The sequence below is a fragment of the Lepisosteus oculatus genome, chromosome 18, assembly GCF_040954835.1.
Source record: "Lepisosteus oculatus isolate fLepOcu1 chromosome 18, fLepOcu1.hap2, whole genome shotgun sequence".
In the NCBI taxonomy this organism is placed as follows: domain Eukaryota; kingdom Metazoa; phylum Chordata; class Actinopteri; order Semionotiformes; family Lepisosteidae; genus Lepisosteus; species Lepisosteus oculatus.
Window position 1 is genome coordinate 7,824,387 of NC_090713.1, and position 26,375 is coordinate 7,850,761.

General features: G+C 38.2%; 1 protein-coding gene across 1 annotated transcript; it reads left to right on the plus strand.

Annotated features, from left to right (window-relative positions):
* Positions 1-26,035, plus strand: LOC107076181 (uncharacterized). The gene is made up of 9 exons (XM_069180174.1): positions 1-141; positions 244-555; positions 10,711-10,832; positions 19,068-19,181; positions 21,750-21,863; positions 22,832-22,945; positions 23,612-23,725; positions 25,194-25,503; positions 25,934-26,035. Exons 1-9 carry the CDS (start codon positions 1-3, stop codon positions 26,018-26,020), a joined length of 1,428 nt encoding a protein of 475 aa, XP_069036275.1. The 3' UTR covers positions 26,021-26,035.
* Positions 26,036-26,375: the final 340 nt, after the last annotated feature.

Consider the following 26,375-nt stretch of genomic DNA (forward strand, 5'->3'; position numbering starts at 1 on the left):
ATGTCTGTGGAAAATGCGGTTGCTGTCCCTCACGGGGAAAGTGATGGTGTTGGAAGCAGACATCCTGTCGGCTTTGGTTTACATGACTTTGTTCAGACGAGCACCACAAGGGATGGTCTTCAAGTTTGTCTGAGGAAGCAGGTATGAGTACGTCACGAGGAATTGGATGTGTCAGCCAGTGAAGGAAGGGGGGAGAGACGTGCCGCATTAATGCCTGAAACTTGACTGTATCCTCTTCTACAGCCTCTGTCAGGCATTATGGGAGTCGATCAACCAATACCAATACTTTTTCAGGCTGTGGTTCTTTCATCCATTCTCATCCAGCACAACACAGAGTGGGGAATGAGGGAGCCGGAGAAAAGGATCCTTGTGAACTTCAGAGGGAGGATGAATTGGCACCAAATGGGGCTTCTCCATGGCGAGGGAGCACTGGAAGGGACTGTGGGCCCAGTACAGGGACTAAACGGAAATCCCTATTCCCTGAGCTCCTGCAGCAGACTGGACAACCACAGTTTCAGTGTTGCCACAAGGAAAACGCTAAGAAAGAAGCAAGTGGTAGGGCTTGGAGGGGCTCTTTTGTTGTACAAATCCAGCCCCAGCATCCCCTTGCTCTAATTGATAAAGGATAATCATCTGATCAAGAATATTTTTAAAACAATTAAAAAATAATGTTTTGCTAAAGAGTGTACTTATTGTGAGATGTGAAATAAAGTTTATTTTGATAGAAAAAAATATTGTATTCCAGCTTTTCTATATATAGCCGCGGTGCCACTTTGACGAGATTTTCACTATTTGCCCTCTTCACATTTCTTTGCTGCGCTAAACACTCTTTCATCTGCACATACGTTGCAGCCTCATGACTGCCCTGAATCCCATTTCTCTTTTTTCAGGATGCTCGCTATTTAGTTTCCCCTGTACCGGAGCCTCTTTGTATTTTTTCTCTTGTTTTCGGGATGCTCGTTATTTGGTTTCTCCATACCTGAGCCTACCTTTTCTTTTTCTGACCCACGGGCCGTGAGGTAGATTTTTCCCTTCAGCTCCAGCGTTACCTGGTGCACGCAGCCAGCCTTCACTCTGCACAGCAGTCTCTGCGGCCTCAAGTCTGCTGTTCTAAGCTATCTGGCTTCCCAGGAAGCTTGCAACATGGTTTATCCTGCACATGAGACTGTTTTCCAGCCGGCGGATTGTGTTTGGCAGAAACCCCAGCTTCCAGCCTCTGCTCTGTGCAGCAGTCTTAGCTCTAAGCTTTGCCCAGTGCAGCAGCTCGAATCCCATTCAATGCTGAGGGATGATCTTTTCCAATTATCAAATAAAAGTCTAAACAGTATACATCTTAAATTCGTTAATTGGAAAAAGATCGTCTCTCAGCATTAACCAGGATTCGAAAGCAGGCATTTCCTAGTGACAGCCCAAATGCTCCACATGCCACGTTAAGCTTTCACTTAACCAGACCAGGCTTAAGACCAGACCTCTTCTACTTCCAGATACATTTAGAGATGAACGGATTAATGTCACAGAGAGACGACAGTGAAAAAAGGGCAGAGACTTGGGAGATTATTGCTTATCTGTGTGTTGCATATACTGGCCAGTGTTTTTGTCATGGTGGTGTGTTTGTCTCCACACTCAATCAATGTCTTCAAACCTCTCTACAACAAAAAGATTGAACAACACAGTTTGCCCTTGCCATTCCATCACCACAAAGTAACTACTGGCATGTGCATTGTGGACCAGACCTGGGGAGAGGGAGCAAAAAGGAAATAAAGAAGGGACAGAGCTGCACGATATCTGGCTATCTGTCACAGACAGTTCTCAGACAAACCTGATCTGTTTTCTTTTTATATTGAGCCTCCTCCTCTAATCACCTGCACATTCCTGACCCTGACTGAAAGAACTGCAGGATTCCACAGAGTGGGACTGGCTGGCCAACAAGGATATAAAAAGACTGATTTGAGCACTTAGAGGGACTTTCTTCCTCCCACCAGTCCCTCTATGCAAAACAGCCACCTCTTTCAGTGAGACCACAGCAGAGAGGGACATTTGGTCCAGGATTAGCATACCGAAGGAGACACTGGCAATAGAACTGAACTACTTTGCTGGGAGTTTGCCTACCTGGGGCAGGGAAAAGTGGGTCTAGAGAGCAGGGACTGTGACAATGAATGGAGTGAAACCTGTGGGCCTCTCTGTAGGATTTAAGTCTGACCTGGATATGACAGAGACGGGGAAGACTGGACTATGTGTATTTTTTTTGTTGATGCTTCTTCACAACAGTGACCACTGTGAGCAAATAGTTTCTTTGATTCCTTTGTGTGTCGATACATTTGTCTTTATGTCCCCTTTTTTTACTGAGTATTCTTAGTCTTCATTAGCTGAACCATCTGTATGGAAAAGAGCAGTTGCTGCCTTTCTGTTATGTAGGTTGTACTTACTCTAGTGATTGAGTATTGGAACCCCTTCTGATAATAAAATAGTTTCCAGTACGATTCCTAGCACCTTTGAATTGCTAGGCAGCTTGCTAAAGTTCCTTCATTTTGGAGAGACTACTGCTTTTGTTTTTCTAATAACATGTGAGGCCATAAATAAATCAATGCGCTGGAAACATTAATGTGATTAATATGCATCTACATTATTTAAGAGAAGAAGTGTGAGGGTGGCAGTAGTGCAGTAGTAATGTATATTATTATTACACTTAGAATTAAGGGTTATTCAATGTTTATAATAATCTTTCTGTTTGCCTTGTCCTAGCAGCTTTAGCATCTGTGTAAAAGCTGAGGAATGGATCTAAATAGGCCCAACTTTAAGAGACAGCTTAAAGCTGAGTCCATGCTGAACCATCTAGTGATATACTATACTTCTTTTCATTGGTTTCTCTTCTATTTTCAACTAACCTGGCCCTCTGACTTTACCAACCATATAACTCCAAGCAGACCATGTCATGACTTCACCTTTTCTCCAAGAAGCCAGGCAAAGAAAGTAAGTCAGTAAAGAACAGAATTCTGCCCAAGATATTCTTTCTAGAACAGAATAAATCTCAAGTTATGAACCCACTGTTCATTTTCCTTAACCCCAACTGCTCCACGGCGCTGTACAATGGCTGACCCTGCGCTCTGACCCCAAGCTTCTCTCCCTGTTTGTGTGTCTCCTGAAGTATGTGAAAAGATGAATTCCTAATGGAAGAAATTGTATATGGCTAATAAAGTGATCTTATCTTATCGTAACCTGTCTCCTCCAAACAGGTACAGAGTACACAGGGAGTGGCTGATGAAACAGTTTCCTTTCAAAGGTCACTCTTGGAAGAGCAGGCATACTGTAATTATCTTCACCACTTTAATACACCAGAGCAGAAGAGCAGACAAAGGTAAGAGTTCATTCCTTAAAATATGAGAAAATTAGAATTAGAGTGATAAAAGAGAGGATGCCATTTGCACATTTGGTAATTTGTTTTTATTTCAGTAGCTAATGAATTCAAGGATCTGATTCAGCTGTTCCTTTGATCCACAAACTGTGTACAGAAATGCCTGCTTTTCTCTCTTTTAAATACTCCTCACAGTTTCCACTTGAGTCCTCTAATTTGTGTTTCACTGTTCATTCTGAAGACATCCTTAGGGTCAAATTGTCCACTCATAATCTTTTCTATTACAGACTAACAAAATATGTTCTTGTTAGTGTAGGACTTTATTTTGACCATAGAAATGTATCTTGATGTTCAATCTTATGTTTATAGTTGTGGTCTTAAATATGTAACTCCATAATATTTATTAAGTAACATAAACAATACTTGTTTAGTAAGAATGCTTGATTATTTCATATTGGAAAGATCATAAAATTCTATTTCTCTTCAAAACTGTTTCTTAAAAACAGTGTGTTTAAAAAAGAAGCATTGGTAAATTATTCTTGCTGTAATATATACTTAGCAATTTATGGTGCCAACTATTCAAAAACATCAGAACAGTACCTAAACTGGTTATTCGTTTATGTTCAGTTATGAGATCTTGGAACAAATCAGAGACTTTTGTCACTCATATGTTTTAATGGGAATTTAGTTTCACTTTTACAAGTTTTTATTTATAAGCAGAAATTGTAGAAGTAATCATATAGTGAGGGATGAGTGCATAAAGTATCCTAACAGTTTTATCTTTTGTCTAGAAGATATAATTGGTGTTTGAACACACAGGTCAATATTGATAAATCAGTGAGATGTGAAGGGCAGAGAGACATGTTCTCACATGGGTTTAATGATACATATTGTATGTAAAGAACTAATGGGAATTAATGGATTTGGTTTGTTAAATTATGATTTTTTTTTTAAATTAAAATGTATTCCTCTTGAAAAATCTATCTTTCCATTGTGGCTTGCCCATGAACTCAGGCCTCACAATCTGCTCTGCCTGAAGATTTGTTGGCCTGATCACAGTCTTGTGACATTGTTAATATGGCATTTCAGCACTTTCATTTTCAATGTGTAATCTGTGCCTGTGTGAGGGCTTTGGTAAACAGTTTAAGTAATTTTCAGTCTTTCTGTTTTTCTTAACATCAAGGTGAATTAAAAATTAAATCTAAGGATTTCACTTTTTATAGAACATCTTCCTGCAATTCTAGGATTGTTTCATGTACAATATATTTTTTTCAAAACTTCAAATCTTTGTACCTGTAAAATTAAGACTATTCAAAACAATGTATAATTGAAGTATACGAAAGCAAATTCTAAAACACAAGAAACAAGTTTTGTAAAAGTAATTAGATCCTTCCTATGGTGTTCTATTTTGTGACATTTTTAAATCATGTACTGTATATGCATGTTAAGTACTTTTTTTCAGAACCCACATTTTGAAGATTTCTGAGTTTTAGTAAATGTCAGCATTGACATTGGATAATAAGGACATAAAACTGTAAACTGTTGATTGCACAAATATTCTGATCTGTGAATTCAGTATTTGTTGGAACCTCTTCTGATAGTAATTACAGCCACAGGTCATCTTGGGCAAGTCTCCTATTTAGCACCCTGGCTTGATGCCGTTCTCGGATTGCTCAAGCTTTCTCAAGTTGCTTGGGGATCGCTCAAAACAGCAGATTGCAAGCCTTTCCACAGATTTGCAATATCATTTGAGTTAGGACTTCTCTTGGCCACTTGAAGGACATTCCCTTTTTTGTTATGCCACTCCAGCGTAGTTTTAGCTTTCTGATTGCAGACATTATGTTTTGGGTCTTTGGGTTTTTGTGTTGTATGTCTATGTTTCCATCAGTGTTGGCAAGCTTACACGTCATTACTGAGAGAGAAATATCATAATGCTGCTAGCACCATGCTTGACAATAGGGATGGTGTTATTTAAGTGATGCACTATGTTGGGTTCATGTCACATGTAACAGTTTGCATTTAGACCATAAGTCCTTATGTGGTCTTATCTGACCACAACACCTTTTGCCACATTTTGCAGGATCGTTCAAGTGTCTTGTTTTGAACTCCATGCTGGCTTTGAGATGGCTGATTTTTATAACGACTTTCTTTGTGCCACTGCTTGGTTTGGAAAGATGTACAGTAAGCAGTGTCTGAGTGGTGTGATACACCATCCATTTCTTCATGACTGAGTAGGCTGTGCTCACAGAGATGTTCAGAGACTAAGATATATTTTTGAACCCTTCTATTGATCTGTGCTCTTTGATAACTTCATCAAAGTTTACGTGAGATAAACAAAAAAGAAAGCATAAAAAAAACAAATCTACATTTATAAATTAATCAAACTAACTTCACATTTCCTTGTTCCTTGATCTTTTTTTTCTGAGTCTTGAGATTAATTAGAGGTGTTACAAGGAAGTAAGCAGAGGTTAATTCCACAGAAATGTACCCTCTAAAATGTTGTCTGTGAGGTTTATGATATTATATCAGATGCACAATACAAATGACATACTTATTATGACCATGTGGTGGCCATAAAATCTATGAAGTTTGCAGTTCACATTCTAATTGCTTTGTTCAAGGCTTAATGCAGAATGTTGGCAACAATTGAGGTGTTTGTCTGCAAGCGAGCTAAGAGGCAGGAAAACATATGGTCAAAGGGGGTTGGTGGGTCACTCTAGTTAATTAATTGGTTAATTATAAATCATTAGAGCCTTCAACAGTCATAGCATTAAAATAATCAAACAGAAAAAGACAGAGAAAAACAGAAAAGATACAGAGAGAAGAAACACCATTGCCCATTACCTCTCTACTTGTGCCATGTGGTAGGTCCTTGTTTTCAGTCATTGAGACCAGGTAATCTGAGCTTTATTCTAGAGAGTTTGCCATCTTTAGAGAAATTCTGATTTCCTTTATTGTGGAATTTTCAGTTTTGAAAAAAAAATTCTCACCTACTTAATGCATTTCTAGAACAGGGAGCTTAAATCCCATGTTGCAGGAAGGGAGATTTAGTTCTGAATTGTATTCATTTCATATAATGCAGGTTCTTCTTTTTGTAACCTGATATGGTGTTGAGTAGTCAATTCAGTTTAATTTGCATTTTGTGTTTCTGGATATATAGAAATGAGTATATAAATTCAATGACAGTCCTTAAAGGGAAGTGGAGTTCGAGATAGGTAAAACAGAAAAACTCAGGGAGTGAGGAAGCCTCACAAGGACCACTGTATACATACGTTCACAAATGTGACAAATACTGCTCAATACGAGTTCGTGCGAACAACCTGCATATGACCATAGGAACGCAGAGATTTAAAAAGGTTATCATAATTACAGGTTGTGCGAGCCGGCTTGCCAGCTTACCAGCACGGTGACATCACTGCCATTCCCTCCAAATAGCAGGGACCTGAGCCGCTGGGCAGAGAGATTATCTCCCTTTAGCTCAAATGGCTGGTTCCTTGTTAAGTGATGCCGGAGGCCTGCGTTTGATCCCCCAGCGGTGTAGGGTGCATACCCATGTGAGCCTGAAAGTGCTACATTATTAATAATATCTTCTGTGTCGCATTGACATTGGAATGTTCTGTTTTACAAGTGTCAAAAGAGGTGATACACAACGTGTCTCCTCTATAACTCTTCCGTTTACAGAGAAATTCCGCCAGAGCCCCACAACATTGTCCAATAATACTCTTCTTGTGTCTAATTTTTAGTTTAGCACGATTTGCACGATAAGCACATTGTTTAATGGGGAAGACGTTACCCACGTCTATATCACTGTACAACACTTGTTTCAGTCAGGAATGCCATACCATCTCTATTTGATTTAAATCTGGGGATTAAGCTGAAGTTTTCACCCAGTTTTCACAAACTGTCTCTTGTTGACCTCCCTTTTCTTTTCATCCTCATTATTTGGTGTGAGAGAGGCTTCTTGATTTTGGCCATAGTCCATCTCCTTACCAAAGCTATAGTGCAGTAAGTTGTCTGTCCCGACAAATGATGCAGATTAATGTATACTATACTGATGAGCTAATATCTGAAGAGGGCTTCATAGACGAAACATTGTGTTTTATCTCTTCTCTTTTCAGCATGGAATAAACCCATTACTTGTTCCCTTACTGTAACTACTGCATGATTTCTTTATCCGTTCCAGCTAAATGAGGGGAATTAAATCAGTCAGAATCTCGGATTGCCAGTTATAAAAATGACCCTTCTTCCTTCATTTGTTTAACTTAAAGTATTTTGCAAAGAAAGTTTGGAATGAAGAGCGCTCTGAACAAGTTTTTCAAGATCACGGCTTCAAAATAAAAAAAACATCAAACCTTCGATTGGATGAGAAGATCATGCTTGCTTCGCAAGGATGTGAACTTTGAACGTTTTGTGATATTTAGAAATACCAACAAATTCAAAATAGTGTTGATAATATTTATTTTCAGTAATAATGACAGTAGTGGCAGTACAGCAGCAGTTTGAAATTATTCGTTGTTTTTAAGAAATCATTTAGCTTTGAACATGTTGTGATATTTAGAAATATAAAAAATGTAAATATAGTGTCCATAATATTTGCTATTTTAGTTTTTCAAAGAAATGTTTGTTTGAACCTCCTACTTCCAGTAGGAAAGGCACACACCTAACCCATTATGCCACACGTGGGCATGAGTTAAACTGATGCAGACATTTCCAAAGAAAGTGTACTACTGTGATAATTTGAGCTACGGTATTATATATTATATATTATATAATTATTTATTTCTTTAGATATGTGATTCCATTTTATATTCCCTATTAATCAAATTCTAAAAAGTATGTGTTTTTTTTACTGCGATAACGAGCTTAAGTATTCACATAAATGGTTAAAACATTATAACTTTTTATGAAGTATTTAAACTTAATATAATCAGAAGGAGCATGTAAAAAGTTTTCCAAAATAACCACAGTATGTAACCAAATAAAAGACTTTGATGCTTAAAAGGTTTAGGAAGAAAGTGGAATACTGGTGTGTATTTTTTCTTTAAACTACCAATACCAGCTACATACACTTTACATAATATGTTTATGTTCCGAAATTAATATCGTTTATGGCCATCAGATGCATTATGCTCCTCTTCTTTTTATGCTCAGCTACTAAAATTTCCCTTTAATTGTAAAATTCCATATAAATATTCACTACTAAGCGAATTAAAACATGCACAGTAAAGAGATGAAATAAATACATCGTTTCACCTACAACCAATGCACCACAATAGCCCCTGTAGGTTATTTTGGACAGCCAATCACATACCGCGATACACAGCAGTGAACTGTGGGTAATTTCGCATGGTACGGGGTTGTACTGTGCATTTTGAATGGCTGCATCTGTACATATGCTGTATTGAAAAAGCTATTGACTGTGGAATAGCCACTAAAAGCTTTCAGCTTATTTTTATATCAAATACATATGACTTTTTGACTTTAGATTTAGACTGTGTGCTATGCAGTGACTACCTGATTTAGGTGCATCTTGTTTGGTAGCGGCTAGTGACAAGGCTAGTTTTTTTTGTTTCCTGAATTTCAAAAATTATAATGTAGTGCTTCACAGAGATGTCCTAATCTGACCTTCAATCATGCTGTCCTGCAGCCCTTTCTCATATTACAAATGAGGAGTTCCAAAAATTAGAGAATAACAGGAATTCACCAGAGAGTCAATATCTATATATATATACTCCCATAACCCCAAACTTGTAAATTATTTATCCAAGAATACACCCAGGTGGCTGGTGTAATTAGAGGCATGTGAATTCCTTGCTCTCTGGCACAGTTTGGTGAAAAGAGTAATAATTAAGGCACAGTTGGTAAAACAGATGTTTATTAACATATATGTGTGTGACACATGTCGTGGAAACTTTATCAAAGAAGAGCCAGGAAAGGTGTTCTCATTCACTCAGTAAGGCATTTATTCATATTGTGCAATAGGGAAAAACAGCAACTACTAGTCTGTGCAGCAAGTGTGAGCTGATTTTCAAAGTAAAATAGGAAAAGGTCCCTTATTTTATACACTTAGCTGATGCAACACCTCAACTTGTTTACTTCATTTTGGTTGGTTAGTAATACAAAGACAGGCAAGACAGTAATTTTCCAGTCCTTACAGGTCTTAGCCTTGAAGGACAGAGAAGACAAGTACTGTACGTGTAGTTTTGTATCTGCCTTTTTTGCTGGGGCAGAGATAAACATTATTAAAACATCCCGTGTCCTTGACTCGCTGGGTACAATCACATTTTGTTCATAGAATCCAACTGCTTTTACAACACAGCTCTGTCCGTAAATGACATTTTTAGGATAAAACACTTTTCTTCAGTAACTTTCTATTACATTCCCTCCTTTTTATCCTTAAAAATGCTTTTACACTGCAGAGTCCTCACAGGGGTCACCTGGTGGATCCCAAGGCTCCTCAGAGTCCATTCTAAGCAGTGCATATTGATGAGTAAACATTTTCATTACTGTAGATCGAAGCATAGGGATAATAAGTCATACAACAACACAACACTACAATAACAGGCATGAATAGTTTCAAGAAAAACATTCCCCATAACCCAAATAACGATTTTAACCATGAAAAGAAGGGGGGCTCATTGTTAATGCCCCGTTCTTGATTTACTCTGTCCTTAAGTTCTTTCAGCTGGTGTATTGCGAGGGTGAGGTTCCCATGGTCATCATCATTAGCAGGGATATACGTACAGCATGAATCGCCTATCAGAGCACACACCCCTCCAGAGGCTGCATTCTGGAGGTTTAGCACAAACCTATTTTGCAATGCCATCAGCCTGACTCCTCTTAATTCTTGCTTAATTGCGCCGAGGCCTTCCAGTGTTTTATTAATAAAAGTGTACATTTCATAGCGGGTTATTTGCAGCTAGCAAGCATTAGCTACAGATTGAAGACGTAGACCCATACATTTCAAGAAGAGTCCCTCCACAGGTTTCCGACTCAACCTACCAGGAGAGGCAGCAGAATGAGGCATCAAACTACACACGTAACAGGACCCATTTGGTCAAGTACTTTTCACAGTATAGTTCATGTAATAATACCACAAATTGTCCTGAAAATCAGTATGATCAGTCTCATTCAGCCAGTCAAGTGGGGAAACAACTTCTCTCCTTTGTCTGCTTTTTGGAACTGGAGTAGTTCCATTTGGGCCTCCAGTAGCTCTATTGTAGCTTGTCAGTCAGTACTGTTTTTTGACCCTCGTCGACCATATAGTTGCCCACTATTGCTCTAGATGATAATGGCGCCTCCAGTTCTGTTGACAATTTAACAGTGAAAATAAGTTGTAGCCTGTCTCCTCCAAACAGGTACAGAGTACACAGGGAGTGGCTGATGAAACAGTTTCCTTTCAAAGGTCACTCTTGGAAGAGCAGGCATACTGTAATTATCTTCACCACTTTAATACACCAGAGCAGAAGAGCAGACAAAGGTAAGAGTTCATTCTTTAAAAAATGAGAAAATTAGAATTAGAGTGATAAAAGAGAGGATGCCATTTGCACATTTGGTAATTAGTTTTTATTTCAGTAGCAAACGAATTCAAGGATCTGATTCAGCTGTTCCACTGTTGCACAAACTGTGTACAGAAATGCCTGCTTTTCTCTCTTTTAAATACTCCTCACAGTTTGCATTTGAGTCCTCTAATTTGTGTTTCACCGTTCATTCTGAAGACATCCTCTGGATCGAATTTGTCCACTCATAAACTTCTCACTTACAGACTAAAATTAATCTGTTCCTGTCAGTGTAGGACTTCACTTTGATCACAGAAATGTGTTTTGATATTCAATCTCACTTTTACAGTATTGGTCTAATATTTGACTACACAGGATTCATTAAGTAACATACACGATATTTGCTTTGTACAAATTTGTTATTATTTCATGTCATATCTCTTTTCCATGTATATTGGAAAGATCATACAAATTCTATTTCTCTGCAAAACATCTTCATTAAAACAGCGTGTTTAAAAAAGTGTTGGTAAATTCTACTTGCTGTAATGTGTACTTAGCAATTTATGGTGCCAACCTATTCAAAAACATCAGAATAGTACCTAAATTGGTTACTTGTTTATGTCTAGTTATGAGAACTTGGAACAAATCTGAGCCTTTTACTAAGGTTTACATGTGTTTTATTGGGAATTTAGTTTCACTTTCACTTTTAACTTATAAGCAGAAATTGTAGAACTAATTGTTTTCTGATATTGTCTAGAAGATGTATATGGTGTTTGAATATACAGGTCACTATTGATAAATTTGTGAAAAGTGAAGGGCAGAAAGACATTCTATATCGTGGGTTTAATTTAGATATGTTTGGTATGTAAAGTAATTGATGGGAATTATTTGGTTTGGTTTGATAAAGTGTGATTTATTTGGTAAAATATATTCCTCTTTAAAAATATACCATTGTAGTTTGCGGCTTTACAATCTGCCTGAAGAGAGGTTGGCCTGTTCAAAGTCTTGTGACATTGTTAATATGGCAACACTTTCATTTTCATTGTGTAATCTTTGCCTGCTTTAGGGCTTTGGTAAACAGTTTTAGTAACTTTAAGTTTTGCTTCATCTTAATATTAAGGTGAATTAAAAATGTAATGGATTTCACATTTTATAGAACATCTTCCTCCAATTCTAGGATTGTTTCATGTACAGTATATAGTTTTTTTCAAAACTTCAGATCTTTGTACCAGTAAAACTAAGACTATTCAAAACAATTTATAATTGAATTATAAGAAAGCAAATTCTAAAATACAGAACCAAGTCTTGCAAAAGTAATTATATCCTTCCTATGTTGTTCGAAAGTGTGACATTTTTCATCAATTTCCCTACGGGATTAATAAAGTATTATCTATCTATTTTTAAATCATGTACTGCATGTGCATTTTTTAAATACTTTTTTTCAGAACCTGAATTTTGAAGATTTCTGAGTTTTAGTAAATGTCAGTGTTGATGTTGGATAATAAGGAGATAAAACTGTAATCTGCTAATTGCACAAATATTCTGATCTGTGAATTCAGTATTTGCTGGAACCCCTTCTGATAGTAATTACAGCCACAGGTCATCTTGGGTAAGTCTCCACCAACTTAGCACCCTGGCTTGATGCAGTCCTTGCAATCTGATTTTCAGATTGCTGAAGCTCTCTCAAGTTGCTTGGGAATTGTTCAAAAACAGCAGATTGCAAGCCTTTCAACAGATTTTCAATATAATTTTAGTTAGGACATTGTGTGGGCCACTTGAATGACATTCACTTTCTTCTTTTTTCAAAGAGCCCTTTTCCTGACTGTGCTCTTTGATAACTTCATCCTGGATTTACACGAGATAAACAAAAAAGAAAGCATCAAAAAATAAATCTACATGTATAAGTCAATCAAACTAACTTCACATTTCCTTGTTCCTTGATCTTTTTTCTGAGTCTCGAGACAAATTAGAGGTTCAAGTGAGGTGTTACAAGGAAGTAAGCAGAGGTTTGTTCAACATGATTTTACCCTCTAAAATGTTATCTGTGAGGTTTATGATATTATATCAGATGCACAATACAAAGGATATATTGTACATATTACAAGCATGTGGTGGCCATAAAATGGTTGGCAGTGCACATTCTAATTGCTTCATTCCAGGCCTTATAGACAACATTTGGAACAGTTGAGGTGTTTGTCTGGCTGCAAGTGAGCAAAGAGGCAGGAAAACATAGATGGTCAAAGGGGGTTGGTGGGTTACTCTAGTTAATTAACTGGTTAATAGTGAATCATTAGAGCCTTCAACAGTCATAGCATTAAAATAAACAGAAAAAGACAGAGAGAAACAGAAAAGATACAGAGAAAAAAAGAACCATTGCCCCATTCGTCTTGTGGTAGGTCTTTGTTTTCAGTGGTTGAGACCAGATTCTGACTAGGTAATCTAAGCTTAATTCTAGAGAGTTTGCAATCTTTAGGGAAATTCTGACTTTCTATATTGTGGAATTTTCAGTTTTTAAATAAAAAAAATATCTCATACTTGATGCATTTCTAGAACAGGGAGATTAAATCCTATATATATATATGTCATATTTGATTTGAAATACAGATACAGCCATTCAAAATACACGGTACAACCCCATAAAAAGTTACAATGTTTTAACTTTTTCTATGAATCTTGATCTTTTTTTCTGAAACGGGGAAAATCTGATCATGTTTCTCTATAACAATAATAAAAAAAACATTATTTTACATATCACCTTTATGTGATATCACCTTAAGGACAGCACATACAAGGGTTAATTGCACAATGGACCGTGCAAAGAAATTTAAAATAGTCTTCTTTAGGTGTGAGGGCAGGAGTGGATCGTAGAAGGCATAATCAGTAAATTAGGAAAACAAAGAACAGGACAGGTGAGATGTTTATCCAGAGAGCGAGTGATCAGAAAAAGGAACAGCTGTTACGCCCAGGTTTTACGCTCTCTCTCTGCTGAATGAATAAAAGCATTTTATTAAAAACGCGTTTGCGTTTGTCTGGGTATTTACTTTGTAATCTGTGGTTTACATCTACTGTATTGTTTTGAGATGCCACTTTTAAAGGTGATATGTAAAATAAAGTTTTTTATTATTGTTATAGAGAAACTTGATCAGATTTTCCATGTTTCAGAAAAAAGAAGATTAAAATCTGTAATCTTTCCACTTGTATGTCATCAGAAAATACAAGAAGTTTCTGCTTTGTGTAAGGATGGTATCAAAAAGTAATCTAAGTGGTGAGAAAGCTGTGCTCCTCAAAGCGCTTTACAGGATAAAAACAATAACAGCAATAGTGTTAAGCTGGGCAAACGATTTTTTATAGAAATACAAAATGAGATATAATGATGTGTTCCAACTAAGACATTAACGAGTACAACCTCCCTCTCTGCGGGAGTGCTGGCTGTGACGAATTAAACCAGTTTCACAGGTATTGTATTTTCAAAGTAGAAGGGGGCGAGATTTCCAGCTTAATTTTCGTGTTAAATAATTTTTTTTAATTAAAATTCAATCTATACAGCAATTGCATATTTGGGTACCATTTTATAAAACTTTCATGCTTAAAATGTTTAGGGAGAAATGGAAGACTGATAATGGAATGGAATGGAATGAATGATAAGTGTCGCAGTTTAAATAATTTTCGTAGTTAGAAATTATGAAACGCACTGTTAAAAGCAAGGGAGTTTTTATGTCCGTTGCAGTAAAAGAAAATGCCTGACAAAGTAGGGCTTGGACAGATTCCAAGTGCTATTTTGCAATTTACGTTGCATTGTCCATTGTGCTGCTGTAATACAGTTTAAAATAAGTCTAAACTGTATCAGCTTTATTTATGGGTTGCAATTTAGAAAAAGTCAAAAACCGCACTCAAAATCCAATTTAGAGCTTTCTGGCAAGAGGAGACACCCAAATTAATAATGTAACATGCCACTGTTTGTGCATGAACAAAGTTATACTGCTATTTCCTTAGATACGCGATTAAAAAATAATAATGTTTTGAATCCCCGGCTGAACACATTCCATAAGAATCAGTGCTTTTATATATCGCCTTTAAAGGTGGCTTCTCAAAATGCTTTACAGGATAAAAACAACAATAACAGCAACAACAACAATATTGTATTTCATTGCACTTTGAAAACCAAGTAATAACTTAACTATATGTGCAAATGTTTTATGATATGTCGCTGTTGTGAATGTCTGTGGAGTGTATCTTATTTGCCTGTCTGTCCTGGCTGTGCTCTCTCACTTGCTCTCCCCCTCTCTCTCCCTCAATTCAATTCAATTCAAGGTGCTTTATTAGCATGACAGATGGGTACAATCAGTGTTGGGTATTTACTTTGCTTTGAGCTTCCACTTTTAAAGGTGATATATAAAATCAAGGCTTTAACTTGCTTTAACTCCGCAAGTCTGAGTTATCGTGTCTGTCCTATCCAAACTCGAAAGTATTACAAAATGTATCTTTATAGCAGGTGGTGTACAACTTTTTAGTATAGATTACACTTTTCTAAAATGTATTTAAAAAATAAAAACGATTACAATCTAATCTTTCCACGTTTGATCCCAAGATCCCAAGAAAAATAAATCTAAACGGGGAGAAAGTTATGCTGAAAGTTTATTAAGATACTTAGAAGACATAGATATCAATTTATTTAGCATTTGTCTGATTGTGAATCAAAAAACACATACATTTAAACACGCGTTTACGATTTAAAACAAAACGCGATTCAAATCAATATAAATGTTTATTTTGTAACGCATAGGTGACTATTCATTGTTATTAAAATGACTTAAATTCGATCATGTTGTGATATTTAGAAATATAAATTTGTTTGGTGTGAGTGAGGTTTTATTTAATCTCTGACCAAGGGAAACGTTTCATTTTTTCAAAGAAATGTTTGTTAAAAAAAAGTCATGGTTCCAGTGGGATTCAATCACAGACCATGTGATATGGGAGTCAGGAACCTAACCCACAGTGCCACCGGGAAGGTCACATGGAGAGTGCTGAAAAAGCACTACAGAAACATTATCAACAGACAATGTACAGCGTGTACTATTCTTGTGTTGCGGTACATGAAAATAATTATATCGTTATTAATTTCTTTAGATACGCGATTCCATATTATATTCCCTTTTAATCAAATTCTAAAAATATGCTTGTTGACTCCGGTATCTCTTTAGTTAAAGACTTCGATGCTTAAAATGTTTAGGGAGAAATGGAATACTGGTGTGTATGTTTTCTTTAAAGTACCAAGACCAGCCATATACTGTATGTTTATGTTCCAAAATTAATATTGTTTATGGCCTTCACATGCTTTACAGTATGCTCCTATTCTTTTTATGCTCAGCTACTAAGATTTCCCTTCAGTGGTAAAATTCAATATCTACAACGGGCACAGTAAAGACGTTTACTGTAAGTCTTTCTATGACAGACCAACGGACCACGAGTGCCCCTGTCGGTCAACCAATCACGTACCGCGGTACCGCGCGTCATCTTGCGTCAAAATGCGCGACGCCGTAGCCAATTACCTCCGGTACGTGTCTGTACCGCGCACTTTGAATGGCTGCATCTGTAATATGGAATCGCACATCTAAAGAAATTAATTATATATTTTTATTCTTTTAAATCACATTATCACAGTAGTACACTTTCTTTGTAAGCATCTGCATCAATTTGACTAATTCAAATTTCCACTCATTCAAGTTTCCACAATTACTTGGAAACTTTTTGCTTTCAGCTACAGCCTAAGTTGTTAAGCAGCATGTTGGTGTAATGGGTTAGGTGTATTTCTTGTATACTAGAGGGTGGTGGTTCGGACCCAGCTGTTGCTATGAGTTTTCTTTTGACAAATAAATAAATATGTCTTTGAAAAATTAAATACCAAACATTATGGAAAATAATATATATATATTAATGTTCTTATAGTGGTAATAGGCAATGGACTGTCATGTACTGCGCTGCAAACCCAGATCAGAGAATTACTTTGTTTCTTACAGAACTGAATTTATAAAAATAGTCCACTATTATAGCTTAAAAAGCATTTAAACACGCGTTTGCAATTTTAATAAATAAAAAAAAATGAAAATAGTGTGAAAATGTCTTCTCACCTCCTTGTCCCCTGGGGGTAATGGGGACTCTCCATTATAAACGTAAATGTAAAGCCCCAAAATAAACACACTGTAATAAATAACGTGTTCTACATTGACCTTTTTATTAAGTGATAGACAAAAAACAGGGCAATGACTTTCTCTGCCAGCCATTTGAAGAAGTAAGTAGGCGACTCAAAGCTTGAAGCTTGAAGATTTTCTATTGATCTCCTTAAATCTTTTAATATACTCCTCTAAATGTTTTGTTTTATATATTCATCCAGTAACAATGAGTAAATTTTCCATCTCCCCTTAATGTTTGTGTACTCAGAATTTTAATTGTGGTGGTAGTTGAGTGCCATCGAGTCAGTATTGACTCATGGCGACCCTATGGACAGTCCCACTGTCACTATCCATAGAGTTTTCATGGCAAGACAGGGAAGTAGATTTGCCAGGCCTTTCTTCCACGCAGATACTGCCGACAGCTCTCTCCTATATTGCTGCTGCCCAGTATGGGTTATTAGAAAACTTTGCGCCCGATGTGGGACACAAACAAGTTACAACCACAGATGGCACCTGTCATTAATTGAACCTCATTACCTCGTTAATCTATCACACCTGACTCCTTCACTATTTAAACCCTCATGTACCACTTTCCCATGCTCGGTAATGGAGTCTCTCTCTCTCTTCTGAGCTCATTGCCTGTCGGCAAGCTCCTTCCATACATTTCTCCTGAACAACTCTCCCGGCTTTTTCGTTCAAGTTCTTTGACCTTTGGATTTCACTCTTTTTGGACTTAACTTTTCAGATTTGTCTGCCTTTCGGAATATAAACACGTGCCACATAGGGTCCTGCTTATTCAGTGGTGTTCAGCTCTACCTAACAGAACCAACTACCCTGAGATTATAACTCCCATGCTCTACCAACAGAGCTAATCGGGGATGCTGAATTCTAATTGTACTGAACCATAATTTGAAATAACAAGAGGATAGTGGCCTTAGTAAACTGTAAGATGTCATATGTAACCAAAAAATAATCTAATCTAGAAAAGGAATTATGCCTGCTAGAGAAAAAAGTATAGTCCTTCTCACTAATATGAAGGGTTCTCCATACATCTGATAACGTATCAATTAACTTTTGAAGTGGCTGCTTTGAAAGGCTGCTCCCTGTTTTATCTATAGTATGTCTCATAAACACGTTAAAATCTCATCCAAGGTATAGAAGTATCTTTAAAACATATGAGTCTGGCTTCTATTTATATAAAAATACAGGATTATCTAAGTCAATATAGTAAATATTGACAAGCTTGAATTTTATAAAAAATAAATCAACCATTTTGATCCTCTATTTTATTCTCTAACACAAATGGTGCTGTTTTTGTATTCGTATGGTGACCTCCCCTTGAGGAATTACTAGAACAATAGACCTGATCCACCCAGTCCCAGCAAATATGATAAACATTTGAAAATTCTAAGTGTTTCTTGCAGAAAAGCCACTTGTGTTTTGAGAATCTTACACCATTTGGCTGTATTAGCAGCTTTTACATTTTAAGTCACAGCATTAATAGAATTATCCATCTTAAAACCTCAATTCTAAATAAGAAAGGAAAAGACTATCCATAACATCCATCACAGTACCAATTAGAACAGTGATAATTAACTCCATCTCCTCTGGTGTGTCCTCATCCCCCATCACCCCACCTTTTCATTTTTTTTCGATTTTTAATACATTTTCTATTTTTTATATTTTGCTTTATCCCTTTGCTTTCATTATAATAATATTTCTTCTAATTCTTCTACACTGTTAGTCCATAAACGATTCCTTTAGACGCATGTTATCATTTTGCAGTTTTTCCGTGGTATGAGTGAGTACAGCGACTTTGTCACTTAGCGTTTTATTCTCTTTCTTTGATTAGTGTTTTATTGAGGATAGTGTTTCTTTTAATTCACCAGTGTCACTAACAACTTTCTGTAGCAGATCCAGCTTCTGCAATTTTTCAGATATGGGGATATCTTTTCAAATAAGTAGATATCAACTGCAGACCCTTTACTGGCTTTACCCTTGGTCTTCATAGCCTAATCTTCTCAACTTTGTCTGTGCTGTTCACAGGGTCCAGCTGAAGAGATCAGGGTCACCAGTGCCCAGCTGTGTGTCTATGATGAGTGACGAGTCAATGGAGCCACCAATACGGTTTGGAGATGGAACCCTTGACACTGACCCCAGGTGAGGTCACTGTTGTCCATCATATCTCCCTTTCTTATTTTCTTTGTTCTGTGAAAAGTTTAAGAAGTTTATGAAGAATAAATACTGTACCTGAAGCTGAAAACTGCTAAAAAGAAATGTACAGCTAGTATTTTCTCCTGACTAATGGATGAAAAAGTGTGTATCCACTGCAGACATGATCAGATATACACACAGGTTGAGGAACAGAGAGCTGTAATTAAATACAGAAGTAATAAGAAAGGACCTGGATTCCTCAAAACATGTCTAGCCCTTGAAGTTGTGTGACATCATATATGACAGACGCAGAGATCTATAGATCCAGCTCCCTGCTGTGTGTTCATGAAGACCGACCCTTCAACATATCAACCACTAGAGTGTGGAAAAAGAAATTCCACTAGGACACCCTGTCCATTTACACAATAATGTGAACCTGGTTTTATTGAGTTTAATTCCTTGTCAGTGGCATTGGCAGCAGATTGAAGACAACTTGATGATGATGGATGGCAGCTGCAATTACAATTGTTAATCTGGGTATTTCCTTCACACTGTATTGTAATTATTAGTTTACAAAGTCAAGCCCCTTGTCCTCACAGTGGAACCTGCCTAGAGAGTCCTGTAGTCATGTGTGTTCAGAGTCAACAGGGTGACTTGTATTAGTAGACAGACACTGGTAGGTGTAGGTAAACACTTGATACCTGCATTGCATACTACAAAATAATGTATTCTAGACAATATGGGAAAGCAATAAAAAAGAATGTTAGGTTATTTAGTTCAAAGCAAATAATTTGTTGAAGGATCTTCTGTTAAAACTGTATAAAGCACCAGTGAGGTCTCATTTAAAATTGTGTACAATTTGTTTGAATTTGGTCACTGTGGTTACAAACAGATTACGTCTCTGCAATTAGTCCAGATATAATCCTTGAACAAAGCAATGTCTAACAACTGAACATTTCTAATCTTATAAGAGTGGCTAAGGGGAGTCCGATTCAAGATTATAAAATCCTAAAGATAATGACACACTCAGCCCAATGGCCTGAATCACTATGAACAGTGATACAAAATGTGAGAGACATGAGTTGACACTACAGGAAAGGGCATTTCAAGCTGAGGACAGGAGGACCTTCTTTACACAAAAGCTTGCTGAAGAGTGAAACACACAACTAAGCCATGTTACTGATACCCTGGTGTCTTTCAAGAACAACACAGTCTGAGAGCCTTGGATCAATTAGCTACCAACTAGCAAACTGGCTATACTGCCTGAATGGGCTCTTCTAGTGATTGTAGTTTAGCGCTGTAAATATGGAGCACTACTTGCACCTGATGGATTTTCACATTTTCACATACATGCTGTGTTGAATTTCTGCTGCTTTTATAAGATTTATAATTTAACATAGATTAATGATTGTCAAAAACATATAACACCCATGTCACTCTGTGTACAGTATAAACAAGGCATTTCAGAGGCCTAACATTCTGTTCACCCAGACAACCCCAGACTGCTACTAAGCATTAAACTCTTAATGCATAGAGATAATGCATGAGAGGCCACATAAGAGATAAGATGCCTTCTATCTAAATATAAAGCAACCTGCAGTTAAATCTCTCTCTCTGCAACCCAGATGCCACAAAATAAATGGGAGCCTATGTCCCTACCATAAAAATGCACCCTAAGCAGGGCAGACGTTTCTAACTGAGGCATCTTTTACCCAGGAAACCCAAGTTCCCTAAAACACAGAATAGCATGCTCTCTCTAACATAGTTCAAATGCTTAGCTCCAGTCAGGTCTGGTTTGGATGATCATGAAGTAGGGGCTCTCACCTTGCACAGGCTTCAAGTCCCAACTCCTCTGGACTCCTCTCTCTTCTCTGCTTGCCTGTTTCTTATTTCTTCTTCTCTCTGTGCTCTTAATGTGATCTTATATTGAGTGTGTCTGTCCTGCTCCTTGACAATCATTAATCCACAACTTCCCCTTGTATACTAAGGTAAACTTTACAATTGTTTTTCCTCAAATGACCCCCAGACCTCAGCAAACATCCTCCCTGCTTTGAAGTTAGAAGTGTTTACTCTGTCAAGTGTAACAAACTTATTCTAAAATCGAAGAGACACTTCTTAGCCACCTAAAGCTGTAACAATACACTACTGATTTATCACTTATACCTACAACATCACCAGCTATATGATCAATATGTGACTTCAATAGAGCAGTTCTGACTCTCCAGTTTAAAAGTGACTCCAGGATCACTGAGCTGCTCCAATGTGGAAAGCCAGCAGAAACACCCTGGGGTTCAGGCTGTTCACAAACTGGGACTGTGTGCTGCCCTCTGTAGGCTCTTTCCATCAGGCAATGAAGAGGGAAAGGGGCTGTGAGGGCAGAAGTTGAAGTGGGAGAACAGCCCCAATACCAGCACAGCCAGTCCTAAACATCATATACTGTAGGCAGTGGGAGAGAAGCACTTGAACACTGAATGAGACTTTCTGTAGAGACACACTTGGTCACAGTACTTCAGACCAGTGCCCAGATACAGAGAAAGGAGATTAATGGAAAGACTGTGTCTGTGCTGTTCACAGGGTCAAGCTGGACAGGCCAGGATCACCAGTGCCCAGCTGTGTGTCCAAGATGAGTGGCAAGTCAATGGAGCCACCAATGCAGTTCAGAGGTGGAGCCCTTGACACTAACCCCAGGTGAGGTTAATGCTGTTCATTGAGTGTATCTGTTAGCAGGTCATGAGATGAGATTGTGTAAACTGGATCATCTCTTCTTTTCTCAGTTTCTTTGTTCTGTAAAAAGTTTAAGAAGTATCTAAAAACACAGAATAGCATGTTCTCTCTAACATGGTTAAAATACTAACAGTAGCTCCAGTCAGGTCTGGTTTGGATGATCATGAAGTAGGGGCTCTTGCCTAGCAGAAGCTTCAAGTCCCAACTCCTGTGGACTCCTCTCTCTTCTCTGCTTGCCTGCTTCTTGTTTCTTCTTCTCTCTGTGCTCTTAATGTGATCTTATTCTGTGTGTGTCTGTCCTGCTCCTTGACAATCATTAATCCACAACTTCCCTAGGTATACTATGGTAAATTTTACAATTGTTTTTACTCAAGGGACCAGACCTCAGCAAACATCCCCCCTGCTTTGAAGTTAGAAGTGTTTACTCTGTCAGGTGTCACAAATTTAATCTAAAATCGAAGAGACACTTCTCAGCCACCTAAATCTGTAATAATACACTACCGATTTATGATTTATACCTACAACATCACCAGCTACATGATCAATATGTGACTTCAATAGAGCAGTTCTGACTCTCCAGTTTAAAAGTGACTCCAGGATCTCTGAACTGCTCCAATGTGGAAAACCAGCAGAAACACCCTGGGGTTCAGGTTCATGTTCACAAACTGGGACTGTGTGCTGCCCCCTGTAGGCTCTTTCCATCAGGCCATGAAGAGGGAAAGTGAAAGTGAGGGCAGGAGTTGAAGTGGGAGAACAGCCCCAGTACCAGCACAGCCAGTCCTGAACATCATATACTGTAGGCAGTGGGAGAGAAGCACTTGAACACTGAACAAGGCTTTCTGAAGGGACGCAATTGGTCACAGTACTTCAGACCAGTGCCCAGATACGGAGAAAGGAGATTCATGGAAAGACTGTGTCTGTGCTGTTCACAGGGTCAAGCTGGACAGGCCAGGATCACCAGTGCCCAGCTGTGTGTCCATGATGAGTGGCAAGTCAATGGACACACCAATGCAGTTCAGAGGTGGAGCCCTTGACACTAACCCCAGGTGAGGTTAATGCTGTTCATTGAGTGTATCTGTTAGCAGGTCATGAGATGAGATTGTGTAAACTGGATCATCTCTTCTTTTCTCAGTTTCTTTGTTCTGTAAAAAGTTTAAGAAGTATCTAAAAACACAGAATAGCATGTTCTCTCTAACATGGTTAAAATACTAACAGTAGCTCCAGTCAGGTCTGGTTTGGATGATCATGAAGTAGGGGCTCTTGCCTAGCAGAAGCTTCAAGTCCCAACTCCTGTGGACTCCTCTCTCTTCTCTGCTTGCCTGCTTCTTGTTTCTTCTTCTCTCTGTGCTCTTAATGTGATCTTATTCTGTGTGTGTCTGTCCTGCTCCTTGACAATCATTAATCCACAACTTCCCTAGGTATACTATGGTAAATTTTACAATTGTTTTTACTCAAGGGACCAGACCTCAGCAAACATCCTCCCTGCTTTGAAGTTAGAGGTGTTTACTCTGTCAAGTGTCACAAACTTAATCTAAAATCAGAGACACTTCTCAGCCACATAAAGCTGGAACAATACACTACTAATTTATCACTTATACCTACAACATCATCAGCTACATGATCAATATGTGACTTCAGTCGAGCAGTTCTGACTCCAGTTTTCCTGACTCTCCAGGAGATTCATGGAAAGACTGTGTCTGTGCTGTTCACAGGGTCAAGCTGGACAGGCCAGGATCACCAGTGCCCAGCTGTGTGTCCATGAAGAGTGGCGGGTCAATGGATCCACAAATGCAGTTCAGAGGTGGAGCCCTTGACACTAACCCCAGGTGAGGTCAATGTTGTCCTTTGAGTGTATCTGTTAGCAGGTCATGAGATAAGACTGTGTGAACTAATTCCTTTGTTCTGTGAAAAGTTTAAGAAGGATAAATACTTGACAGCTAATACTGCTGAAAATAAAATCAAAATTTTACAGCTAGTGTTTTCTCACGACTAATGGGTGAAAGGGTGTGTATCCACTGCAGACATGATCAGAGACACACACAGGGTGAAGAATGGAGAGCTACAATTGAATACAGGAGTGTTTTTTTAAGGAGTGATGAGCACTCCTGATCTTGTGTGACACAGGCAGAGATCTGTGGAATCAGCTGTGTGTCCATGAAGATCAACTAATAGAGTGTAGAAAAGTAGCTCTGCTGTGATACTCAGTCCATTTACACAGTATGATGAACCTGATTTTATTGAGTTGAACTCACTTAAATTTGTATGGCCAGAGGTGTGATGATCACTTAATGATGATGGCATAGTTGGCAGCTGTAATTATGACTTTTAATAGAGATGTTTCCATCAACTCCAGCTCTTCGTCTTCATAGTGGAACCTGGTCAGTGAGTTTTGATGTCATGTAGGGTCAGAGTCAGCAGAGTGAAATGCAAAAGAACCGTCTCAGTGCTGGTGTGTCTTGATGGCCTGGTAGACATCCTGGATCCTGAACACTCAGCACACAGGGTTCTGGCCAAGCCAACCCAGTGCAGGAGTAAGAACATGAACAACCTGGATTATCTGATTGTCCATTCTGATGGACATGAATCAGAAAGAGACATCCAATTGTCTGGCTATCAGGCCACGTGATCGAGGTCTTACTAGGTCAAGATGTGTTTAGGCTCATGTGGAGTGATTTCTACACAACAAAATGTCACACACAGGTATCTCATAACTCTAGCTTGTTGTCCAGATAATGTAGAACACAGATAATGGCAAAAACGAGCAGGATAATGATGTCTTTTGACAATCCCATTCGTTTCTCAATTTCTCTTTCTCTATTTAATGCCGAGCCACCACTTTAACAGTGCTTCGTCATTGTTCATTATACCCCCTTCACTCCCTTTCTGTGAGGACAGACTATCACAGGACAGTGTTTAAGAAAAACACATATTCCACATGAAGAAAACATGCAACTGCAACAGAATTACAATACGTTCACATGACAAAGTCAATTTACTTTTACTTTTTTGTGGGTGTGAATCTCCTCCTGTCCTCAGCTCTATATGTGGTTGTGTGTTTCTACTCTTGTCCTCAGCTCTGTGTTTATGTGCGTCTCAATCTCTCCTCCTGTCCTGAGCTTTATCTTTCCCCCCTTCCTGTCTTGAATTCTTTATTGGTCTGTTCCTCTCTTTTTTCTCAGGTCCTGAATTCTTAAACCTGTATTTTTTTAAGGAGCAATATAGTGAGTGTCAGGAGGGCTTTATGACTCTAAGATAAAGGTACAATGTGAAGATTTACATTGCCTTTGCTCATAGGTCTTCTAGGCAACAGGATGTGTCATGTGATTTCTGCACTGACAAGAAGATGAGAGCTGTGAAATACTGTCATGTCTGCCCAGCCTCCTACTGTGAGACACATGTCCGACAGCACTACACGGTCCCAGCCCTGCAGAAACACAGACTGGTGGACATCAGTGGAGCCCAGGAGCCCAGACTGTGTCAGCAGCACCACAGAGCTCTGGAGGTGTTCTGTAAGACTGACCAGACTCTCATCTGCAGTCTGTGTTCAGTGCAGGAACACATGGGCCATGACACCATCTTTAAGTCAGAAGAGCGACAGACACAGGTAAGAGGCTTCAGTCACTCATCTGCGATGAGATCAGACCTTTGCTGAAAACTGACATTCTTTTCACCTGCTGATTCTCAGTGAAACTCTAAGGGCTGAGTGACTCTGTGCTGTGCCATCTCTTCCCTGAGCTCACAGAGATCTGTAGTGACCAGTGTGACTGAATTAATACACACTCATCACTGATGGCAGTGTCTGTGTGCTGTTTTATTTCACATGTACTGTACAGTGTAAAACATTAGTGACCAGAACTCAGTATCTCAGTACAGAAACACTGAGGGATGGTCTCTTACTCTTACTGCAGAACTATTTTCACTATAGATGCTGTCCTTCTCTTTCTATGAAAACTTTAGATCTATTGATTTCTTTGCAATCTGCCAATTCTGCCTCTTCCTGAAGTCTCACCCCTTTCTCTGCTCTTCATGATCAGGATGTGGGAAGAGCTGTGAGTGACCTTACAGATGATCTTGAGAATTTCCACACAGGAGGATTTCAGGAGACTGACCAAACAGGTTAGTGTGTGGGAGTGTCTCTCAGGAGAAGGACAGACTAGGTCAGTGTATGTGAATGAGTGTGCTTTGGTGACTGTTACTGTAGGAATTATTAAACATAATAATTTAACATCTCACACATGGATTCTAAATATGCAATATACACTTTATTGATACAACACTAAAACATGCATTACAAACCAACAAGAGTCAAAGAATATATTTGTGAATCTGTCTGTTATAATATGAATTGTTTGTTGTTACTCAGGGATTAAAGATGAGTAAATAACAACAAAGTTAAATATATATCAACTACTGTTATTGTCTATCTCATAGGGTATATGAATCTCAAATCAGTATCTTTTATATATCATATATCAT